The sequence below is a fragment of the Oryza glaberrima genome, chromosome 4, assembly GCF_000147395.1.
Source record: "Oryza glaberrima chromosome 4, OglaRS2, whole genome shotgun sequence".
NCBI lineage: Eukaryota > Viridiplantae > Streptophyta > Magnoliopsida > Poales > Poaceae > Oryza > Oryza glaberrima.
The window spans coordinates 27,309,612-27,320,619 of record NC_068329.1 but is presented as its reverse complement, the minus strand read 5'-3'; the positions used below and the strand labels follow the sequence as shown (position 1 = coordinate 27,320,619).

General features: G+C 40.7%; 1 protein-coding gene across 1 annotated transcript; it reads left to right on the top strand.

Moving 5' to 3' along the window:
- The first annotated feature begins 4,534 nt into the window (after positions 1-4,534).
- Positions 4,535-10,959, top strand: LOC127770251 (uncharacterized). Its single transcript, XM_052295914.1, has 15 exons — positions 4,535-4,652; positions 4,757-4,867; positions 5,403-5,517; positions 5,682-6,535; positions 6,646-6,777; positions 7,238-7,321; positions 7,403-7,520; positions 7,749-8,072; positions 8,271-8,335; positions 9,106-9,277; positions 9,585-9,689; positions 9,770-9,871; positions 9,967-10,137; positions 10,370-10,501; positions 10,599-10,959. Coding segments are annotated over exons 1-15 (2,652 nt in total). The 5' UTR covers positions 4,535-4,650; the 3' UTR covers positions 10,764-10,959.
- The last annotated feature ends 49 nt before the right edge of the window (positions 10,960-11,008 follow it).

Genomic DNA, 11,008 nt, shown 5'->3' with positions numbered 1-11,008 from the left:
ATGCTGTATTACTACCGCGAAGACATCAGTATGGTATCTCACATAGAAAAATCATCATACAGCTACTACTTCTCTGGCTTAATAATTTTTTCAATCGTCTTTTTAGCCTAAAGGATGAAAGAAAATCAGAGTTTCTACTGTTATAAAAAAGATACTGAAAGATATTACATTTTCTAGCATTAATTTGTAGTACTGTAAAAATGCATATATCAAGAAATTTTATGGTACTTGAGAAAATATCTTGAGGGACATAAATTTTATACTAAAAAATTTTGACACCTCGAGATACCTAATATCTGAAGGTATTAAATTTTGACGCGCTCGTTAGTACGAATCAATTCTCAGTGTTTAATTTTGACGCACTCGTTAATACAAAATCAATTCTACCATCCGTTACAAAACGGGAGAGAGAGTCAACCAATCAACAGAGACTCTCTACTAGCTCCATTTTTAAATTGAGACATCTTCACTTAGATTTTTAAGGTGGTATTATTACCCATAACACTTAATGTGGGCCAATGAAATTATTTAGGATTTAATTAGGCTTAGCCCATTAATCTAACATCTTTTAACCAATATTTTCATTTTAGACCAGATGATCTTACCTACTCCCTCCATACTCATAAAGGAAGTCGTTTAGGACAGCGACACGGTCTCCAAAACACAACTTTAACTTCTTGTTTCTATAAAAATATTTATTGAAAAATGATATATGTATACTTTTATAAAAGTATTTTTTTAAGACAAATCTATTCATATAATTTTTACATTTTCAAACTCAACAACTTGAGAGTTATTCATGATTTACATTCCCAAGGTTTGACTTAAACATTGTCCTAAATGACTTCCTTTACGAGTACGGAGGGAGTATGTGGTACTTTGAACCACCGTTAACTCTTTTATCCAATATAACCTGTCACATGTCAAAAACAAAATGATCTACATACAATTATAGGAGTGTTTTTTTAGAAGGGAACAATTATTATAGGAGTTCATTATACCTCGAGGCACTGTTTGATGATAAGAGCATCTCCTTTTGACATATCAGAACAAATCCTGAGCAGTCACCTGTTCGCGCTCTCCACGTTCTTCTCAGAATTTGTGACTGCTCATCAGAATTCCCCGCACGAGTTTGGCGTGCTTAGCGCGGGGGCGCTTGTGGTCTCCGGCTCGCCGCCGGTCGTCGCCTGGGTTGGTGATGCTTTTGCTTGCTTGCTTGCAGCCATTTCCCGGGGCACCGAGTGGGGCTTCTCGCGTGGTCTCGCCTCGAGTACCTCGTGCTCGCCCCCCGCCGCTGTCGAGGACGGCGACGGCGCCCGTGAGCGCGGTGCCGGGCGGCGTCGTTACCCCACCTCCCCTCCTTCTTCTTAATGCTATTTCTCTCTAATCTGGTTATAGATCACATCATCTTAATTATATTTATCATCTTTATCTTTCTATTCTGTTATAAAATCATATCACTTCCGTTTCGTGTTTGGATGGTTATTATTTCCTTTTCTTTTCTGATAGAGCAAGATCACCTTAATTTTATCTTTTAACGATCAATCCATATATGATTTAAATTATTATATACCACATTATCTTATTGTTTTTAGCTTTTTCTCAATAGTCGATCAGAAATGAAAACTATACAAAGTGCAACTATCATACATATTGTTTCTACTAATATCGTACAAAACTTCTGCAGCAACACGTGGGGTAGGGATAAAAACGGAGCGGATAGTTTTCGTCCGCTCCGAACAAAAACGGATACGGATACATTTTGGATCGGATAGCTTGGATTCGGATACAAATACGGATATGGTATCGGGGTTTTCGTCGAATACGGACAATAATTCGGACATCCGGTGATCAGTTCTATTCGGGATAGGAATAATTAACTATTTTCCACTCTTACGAGTGGTGCTAAATTATTTGCCACTGGACCCATATGTCATAGACAGCGAGTGGCAAATAATTAATTGACACATCTTAAAAGTGGCAAGAAGTTAAATGTCCCTTGGATATCTGCAGAAGCCATGAGACATAGCTCATTTCTTTCTAACTCTATGACCTTCAATATACCTTTATAGATTTTAATAGTAGTTTATCTCTTAACACTAGTCCATACTATTATTTAAATTTTAAAAAGATATTTATAAAAATGAGCTAATTATATATGTTGATATTTGTTTCTATTAGAACTTGACTTGGTTTTCATGTTCCGAGAAAAATTTGTTTCCATATCCGTGCCTGATCATATTCGATTCTTATTCGTATTCGAGATAATCCGTATTATTTTTCGTATTCGTTTTTGTATCCGGTAAAAAATATGAAAACGAATATGGTATGAGCATTATCCGTCCATATCCGCTTTGTTTTCATCTAGTTTTTTATTTTTAATTTCATTTATTAAAATATTTTCACAAATAATTTTTATTTTTAAAGTATTACAAATCTGTCGAGGAGTGATGCTCTCTAGCGGGTGGTCGTGAGACCCCCCTTTGTGAGTTCGGCCAAGGGATATGGCGCGATGATCAAGAGCGCACTTCCGCTTGTGGTCTAACTACTAGATCGCTCACGAGTCTATGTGGAAGACAAGGGATCATACAGGTTCGGGCCGCTGGGAAGCGTAACACCCTACTCCTGTGCGTGGGATTATGATGAGTTCTTGCGAGAGGTCTTGAGCTCCTGGGGAAACCTAACTATTCTTCTTCTAGGGCTCAAGCTATTGAGAGTCGTCCCATTTCTTGGTGGGCGAGGTCCTCCTTTTATAGTTCAAGGGATACCACATGCACCGTCTATGCGTACCCCTCCATGGGAGGGGGACCCACCTAACCTGGATCAGACCGCCATCCGTGCCTTCAACCGGAAGCAAGGTGGTTGTGCGTCTCTAGGTGGGGCCCAACGCCGTCTTCCGCCTGACACGGGGGACACTCCTGTTCATTCTCTTTTAAATGTATGGAGACTTTGGCGGGCTCACCATGCGCGAGGGGGCGCTCTCGGCAGTGTGCCGATGGGACGGGGCATACTTGCCCCCACTCCGCTTGACACTGGGCAGGACGTGGGGGCACTGCCACCAGTCCAATCACCTGTGACTGGTCACAGACCGGTCGAGCCCGATTGACGTGGGTCAATCGGGCGGTGCCGCACGCCCGCCCACGCCGCATTAAATGCAGCGTGGGACGGTTGGGGCGCCGCGCATTGAAAGCGGTGAGCGGCGCTCTTGCTCCGCCCACTCTCCCTGCCACGTGATGGCCGGCCAGGGGCCTCGGGGCAGCACGTGCTGAGGGCCCGAGGGGCGTGACATGGCACCCCGAGGCCCCTTGGCCACCTCAGTGTTACCTGATCACCCCCCGAGGGGGCGGGGGAAGGCCAGGCCGCGCGGCCACGTGGCCAGATGGGAAGGTGACTTCCCTCTACTGTGCGTATCCCCGGTGCCATATCACCGACAAAATCTATACCCCTAACAGCTTAGCGAAGAAGGACCGGCTACTGCAGGTGGCCCCCTTTATGTCCTTACATAAGAGTGTAAGAAGGTGCCTGCAAAATGGCCCCTTGCCGTAGAGGGCTTCCAAAGGGACCGCCTGTAGTGGTGGAGCTACAACACAATCGCTGGGTCAGCCAACCCCGACGGGAAATTTAACTATTTGCCACTCTTCTGACATGGCAATTAACGATTTGCTACACCTTATCAATGACATGTGGGCTTTTACGTGTCTATGACATGTGGGCCTAGTGACAAATCGTTAAGCACCACTCGTAAGAGTGGCAAATAGTTAAAAGCCCCAACCCCGACAACCTCATGTGAAATCCATGGTTATATTGTTTAGGCAACAAACATAACACTAGGAGTTAAGCAATATTACTGTATTACGACACTACTGGCACCAGTGAATCAATTTTCTAACATGTAATGCTATTTTACATGTGACCCCCTTATCACACTCCTAGAGATTTTAGAAAGTTGCAAGGGATCGCTTGTAGAATGTGGGATGCTCCGTGAGATAGTTAGCATACACTAATTGCTGTGTGCCACGCCATTAAAAAAAAATTCTTTGAAGGGTGTTTTGTAAAATATCTCTCGCAAAGAGTGCTCAAATATACTAGATGATGCCTCGCGCTTTGCTGCAGGATATATGTTAGATAATGGAGAAATGCTGAAATGATTTAGATTGAAATATTATAAAAATTATTTGAGAATGATGATTTAGCATGTGCATGTTTAGTTTTAGAATAAAATAAATTGTAGATATAATTACTATATGCTCGTATGTTGAGCTTTGTATGCTTAATGTATTGATGTGACATGCTTGCATGTCGAGCTTTAGTCATTTAGTGGACATTACCTTTATACAAAGAAGAGATATGTAATACTTCAAAATAAAAACAATTTTTGAAATTAAATAAAAACTAAAAATGAGAAAATTTCTCCTCTCGCCGGCCGCGACGAGGCCCATTTGCTGGCTGATCTAGCCCATGTACGGCCCATTTACTGTCGGGAGCCCAGTATCCTCATCGTCGCGCAAGCGCAAGCGCAAGAGCAACCCTTGTTTGCGGAGTTTGGGAGGCTTCGACCGCCGCCGCCTCTGCACTTCTTCTTCCTCCGACCTCGTCGCCGCCGCAGAAGCCGGGGGGGGGGGGGGGGGGGGGGACTTCGCCGGCATCGGCATGTGGGGGAATCCTCTCTATTGAGTCCACTGCTGCGTGTCTTGCTGTTTTTGTTTTCTCGGTGGCTGATTTGGCGGCGGTTGCGGTTGTGGTTGTGGTGGTGCAGGTCGTCGCGGCTGTGCGTGAAGAACCTGCCCAAGGGCGCCGACGAGGGGCGGCTGCGGGAGGTGTTCTCGCGGAAGGGGGAGGTCACCGACGCCAAGGTCATCCGCACCAAGTAAGTAATAATCGAGAGGAAGCTGCTCGTTTAGAGGCTGAGGTCGTTGCTGCTACTGCTTCCATGGCAGCTTGGTGGCTGTCTTAGTGGTTCGTGTAACTGCAGAGGACCAGCAAAATAAATGCTTCTTTTTGTTCTTTTTGCTGGATGTATATATTCCTACATAACGATAGGATGAGCATTTGCTAGTTTATACAAAAGATTGTGCTCTTTTTTTTTTCTTTTTTTTTCTTTTTTTTTTTTTTTGCGATGATGGGCAAGAGAATCAAAGTCTCACTATCCTGCATTGTTCTGTTCAGTTGTGGGTTGGATTTCAAAATTGGACCTTGATCTCGAAAAAGTTTGGCCCTTTAGGTCAGGAAACCTCGAGTTTGATTGTCACCTCTGGCTATGATGCTAGGCTTTCGAAGATAGGATGTACCTGATTTACACCATTAACACATGCAACATGTGCTGCTGCTTGAATAAAATATTTTCAGTGGTTATAGATGTAGTGCGAGCAAGGCATAAAGTTCGATGTCTTTCTTTTGGGTAGGGATGGAAAGAGCAGGCAATTTGCATTCGTTGGTTTCAGAACTAACGAGGAGGCGGAGGAAGCACTCAAGTATTTCAACAACACATACATCGACACTTGTAAGATCACCTGCGAGGTACTTCCCGTATTCCTCAACTATTTTTAGTTTTTTCCCTCATTGGACTGCTATCCACTTGATGAATTGCCTATAGAAGATTGAATATGACTATGGTGGGTTAATGTAAGGAAATAAGCATTTCCTTACCTTACGGACTTAACAGTTCCTCCGGTGTGTGTCAGGTTGCTCGTAAGATTGGTGATCCTGAAGCTCCTCGCCCTTGGAGCCGTCATTCTTTAAAGAAGCCTGAATATAATAGCAAAGACAAGACTAAGACTGGAGATGTTAGTGCACCACTCAAAAGTTCCAAGGGCCAAAAAGTATCTGATGATGTGGGAGGTTCTAAAGGCAGTGCCGCTAGTGATCCCAAGTTCCAAGAGTTTCTTGAGGTTATGCAGCCCCGCTCAAAAGCAAAGATGTGGGCTAATGATACGATGGGTACCCTTGATGCTTCTGCCAAGGATAGCATGGTAGTTAGTGAAAAGCCTGAGAAACCTCAGAAGAATGTTCCAGTTTCTGAGAATGACTCATCTTCTGGAGATTCTTCTGATGAGGAAATGGCGAATGATCAGTCAGAATCTGATGATTCCTCCTCAGAAGAGGCTTCAGAAGAGCTAAAAATAGAAAGTAAACAAGGCAAAGATATGACAGATATGGACTTCTTTAAGAGTAAAATCAAGAAAAATTGGTCAGATTCAGAATCTGACGAAGATTCTGGTGATCAATCGGACCACAGCACTGATGATGAAGACTCATCTGATGAATCACACGATGCAGATGAAAAGGATGAAATAGCTCATCAGAAGGATAGTCTGAACTTGAAAAAAAATGTAGATAAGGAAATGACTCTGGAAGGCTCTACTGTGCAAGAGGCGGGAAACTCTGACAACGAAGAGGTTGAAAATCTTGACAGCCAACTAAAAGAAGATGACAATCAAGAAAAGGAAGATGAAGAAGCTGCTTTAATTACTGACGAGAAGAAGTTGGCACTGGAGACTGGCCGTATATTTTTCTGCAATCTTCCATATGCAACTACGTATGTTATTGCTTGTCCTTTCTGAGATCAGTGTTTGTGTGTCATATGGAATAATCGAAGCTATGGCTGCCTGATTATTCTTAAAAGAGTATTTTTGTGTATGATTTCAGTGAATGTGATTTAGTGGAGCTGTGTAGCCAATATGGTGATGTTGATCAAGCACGTATTGTCGTTGATAAAACCACAAAGCTATCAACTGGAAGAGGTTATGTGCTCTTTAGCCTTCCAGACTCAGCAGTCAGGTAAATTTGGTCAGCAAGTTTATGATTTCAAATGTAGATGAACTTATTGTTGTTTAGCTTACTGCTGATAATTTAATCCATTACTGTTGGCCACTCTTATAAATGAGACGCATATTGTTCAGTAGCAGTTTATACTCACACCCTGTATTCTGCTAGCCCTCTTTGTACTTGGTTGTACAGAATTATTAGGAAGGAATGAAATTAGAAGGAAAAAAGAGGTTAACAATGTCTTGTATTTGCCTCAAACCGTTGGCATTTATAATCCAATGCTTAATTGTGATGGACTAAATCTGGAACAGTGTAACACTGATTTAGCTCACAAAAAAAAAAACACTTCTGCAAACTTCAGGAATCAGAACATAATTTAAATGATTGAATAGAACAAAAAAGTATCACAAAATATTGAGACTATCCTTGATTCTTATGTGTTTGGCTTGGCTAATATTTTTTTGCCTTGTAGGGCACTTGAATTGGACAACTCAAGTTTTCAGGGGCGACTTTTGCGTGTTAAGGCTGCTAAGCCACTAAATAATAAAAAGATTGAGTAAGAAAAGAAGTTTCCCTTGTGGCCATTCTTCTCTTCAATTAATTATTCAATAATTAAAATTTGTTTTAAAATTTTCAGATCTAGTTACGAAGAGAAGAAAATGAGTCTCAAACAACAAAAGTTGGATCAGAGGAAAGCTTCTGAAATCAGTGGGGATACGAGAGCTTGGAACAGCTTTTATATGCGCCAAGATACTGTATGTTAATGTTTGATACCTTGATGTGGATTTACTGCATTTTGCTTGTGTTCAACGTTTTTTCATTGACATGGTTTGTACTTAGCTACTAATTTTACCCTATACTGCATTCAAATATTTCCTTGTATCCTTTTTAGGGTTAGGATAGTTTTGCTGAATTTTGAAAAAAAAAAAAAACAATCAAACTCTCGTGTATCATGCTAACCGATCAAACTCATTCACATTTAGGTTGCTGAAAACATAGCAAGGAAGAATGGAATCAGTAAAAGTGAATTACTTGATAGAGAAGCAGATGACCTTGCTGTTCGTATTGCTCTTGGTGAGACACATGTCATTGCAGAGACCAAGAAATATTTATCAAGGTCTGGAGTTAATGTTGCTGCATTGGAAGAGCTTGCTTCCAAAAGAAATGAGAAGTTTAAAAGAAGCAACCATGTGATATTGGTAAAGAACTTGCCATATAGTTCTTGTGAGGAAGATCTTGCCACAATGTTTCGCAAACATGGAAGCCTGGATAAAATCATCCTCCCTCCAACCAGAGTGTTTGCCTTGGTATGTAACTATCTCTGCTTATTTTGTTCAATTGTTCATTGGTCATTGGTCATTATATCATGACACTTTTGAGTGTTTGAGTGTCCTACATTACTGTCTGGAATGTTTCACTTTTGTATTTCTTTTGCTCTACAAATTACCAAGTGAACATTATTACCTGTATTGCGAATAATTTCACCCCTTGAGTTTGTATGTCAGGTAGTTTTTGTTGAAGCGACAGAAGCTCGGCATGCTTTCAAAAAGTTACTGTACACAAGATACAAGTAAGTATCTGCAATAGTGCTAGTCCACATCTAATACTCTTAATGACTAGTTTGAATACAGTTTTATTGAGCTTTTAGGATAAATCAATGTAGTAAATTTTCTGTTAAGATAGAATAATGCATGATAGTTAACATATTTTCTTTAAATAAATTAGGCAGCCATCGATATTTACTTCAAGAATGAGGGGTTTTCTTTAGTTTGTTTTCTCCATTCTTAATCGACTTTTCATATGCATGTGCCTGGTAATCTAAGTTAAAGTTTGCCTAGGAACTGAAAGAAAAAACCCATTATCGACGTTGATACAACTAGATCCTATTTGCACTGGCATGCATGTAGCAAGAGAGAGAGATGCATATTCATATCTGATACTTGTATTTTAGTAGCATGAGAGACGCATATTCATACTTGATGCTTGTATTTTAGTCTATTTGATCTGAGGGTGTTGTAATGCTTTCTAGTTATAGATCGATATGCTCTCTATGGAATTATTATTCTTATGGTTTATTTTTTTTATGTTTTATTATTCTGAAAGAAAAAACCCATTATCGACGTTGATACAACTAGATCCTATTTGCACTGGCATGCATGTAGCAAGAGAGAGAGATGCATATTCATATCTTATAGATCGATACCCTGTCATCCTTATGGTTTATTTTTTTTATGTTTTATTATTCTGAATTTTTGTGAATGTTATATAATTCTAGCTATTAGTGTGATTGTGAAATCTGCACATGTATATTTCCTAAGTTGGTGTTACTATTTACTGCAGGGATACTCCACTGTATTTGGAGTGGGCACCTGAAAATATTTTATCTCCCACCTCAGCACCTGTGGAAGATGATGAGAAGGATGTTGTTGGTGACAGGATTGTTACTAAAGCAATTGTAGAGCAAACTGTGGAAGGAGTGAGTGCTGAAGAGATTGATCCTGACAGGGTGGAGGTTTGGAACTTTCTCTTGACTTAAATCTATATTATAACCATCTCTTAACTGTCACTGACTCCCGTGTGGCCATGTCCAAGTTGGATTTTGGCATTTGTGTTCAACTGTTCATGTCTGAATAACACTCGGTGTTCCTTATATACTTGGACCGCTTTTACTGTATGATGCTAGAGGCTGTTTCGTGTTTTCTTGTGGTTGCACCTGCCTGCGAGTTTTTGTGGCTGCATGTGCAAGCCTTTAGATATCATCTATTTGCTTTAGGCCCAAATAATTACAAATCTTAGTAACACACAACTGTCCATTGCAGTCGCGATCTGTATTTGTCAAGAATTTGAATTTCAAGACATCGGATGAATCCTTGAAGCAGCATTTCAGCACAAAATTGAAGAGTGGAAGTCTTAAAAGTGCAACGGTATGGTTGCAATGCTTATGGGCATTGAATGGAGTTTTCCAGATCTCATTCTCAAACATCTTTGTTGGATATCTCTACAGGTTAAGAAGCACATTAAGAATGGCAAGAATGTTTCGATGGGATTTGGCTTTGTTGAGTTCGACTCAGTTGAAACTGCAACCAGTGTCTGCAAGGATCTACAGGTACCCCTCCCACCCTTCGTTTTCCTCTCTTCTCTCTTTTGCGCACCATGATCTCTGTTGATGTTCAGCCTGCTGTATGTTGTGTGTGTTAATAGGGAACGGTTTTGGATGGACATGCTTTGATCTTGCAACTGTGTCATGGGAGAAAAGATGGTCAGACTAAGAAAAATGAAAAGGATAAGAGTTCAACAAAACTCCTCGTGCGGAATGTAGCATTTGAAGCAACTGAAAAGGACTTGCGGCAATTATTTAGCCCATTTGGCCAGGTAATTGTCCTTTTGTGTCCAGGATAGTAGTCTGTGGAATAAAATTTAATATCACGCAACAATATATCATGAAAATAGTAAAACACTTATCATGTTCATGCTTTCTGTTCTCTTCGATAGACAAAAAGGAGTTAGCTGCTTTCAGGTTGATCAATGCTTATGTTTTCAGGTTGAGAACACAAGGAATTTTCTCTTGTTTGTACTTACGTGTATCAATGGAACATAATTTCAGATCAAAAGCCTCAGACTGCCTATGAAGTTTGGGAGTCACAGGGGTTTCGCATTTGTTGAATTCGTCACAAAGCAAGAGGCGCAGAACGCTCTCCAAGCACTTGCGAGCACTCATCTCTACGGGCGACATTTGGTAACGGATCAAACATTTCCTCTTCGAACTAACCTACCATATACTGCAGTGCAATGCGATGAAATTTGTATTTTGACCTTCCTGCGGTTGCATTCAGGTGATCGAGCGAGCTAAGGAAGGAGAGACTCTTGAAGAACTACGAGCGAGGACCGCTGCTCAGTTTGTTGATGAACAGAGTGGTTTCCAGAGGCTATCCAAGAAGAGAAAGCAAACCAGCCTTGTGGACGAAGGCTCTGTTAAGTTTTCAAGGATAGTAGAATAGTGTTGTGTGTGGAACGCGAGGTAACAAAATTTTGATCGTGTTGTAGTAGTATTATTGTAGAATGATAATCATTCGTATAAGGTAATGCAATGCAAGTGCGTCCTAGATACCACTTAGAAGTTCAACTGATTCAGTTGTTAATGAAGTGATGCCACAAATCAGGCGTTCAAGATTCAAAGTTATTAGGAAGATTGTTGATCTATTATTCACAATATATTCTAACAAATCTGCATTACAGCAGCTAT

What these genes read in the sequence shown, in the direction of transcription:
- LOC127770251 (XM_052295914.1), top strand. An exon ending in TTTATATGCGCCAAGATACT is followed by an intron (nt 7,521 to 7,748) that starts GTATGTTAATGT and finishes ATTCACATTTAG; the next exon opens with GTTGCTGAAAACATAGCAAG. An exon ending in GTGTCTGCAAGGATCTACAG is followed by an intron (nt 9,872 to 9,966) that starts GTACCCCTCCCA and finishes GTGTGTTAATAG; the next exon opens with GGAACGGTTTTGGATGGACA.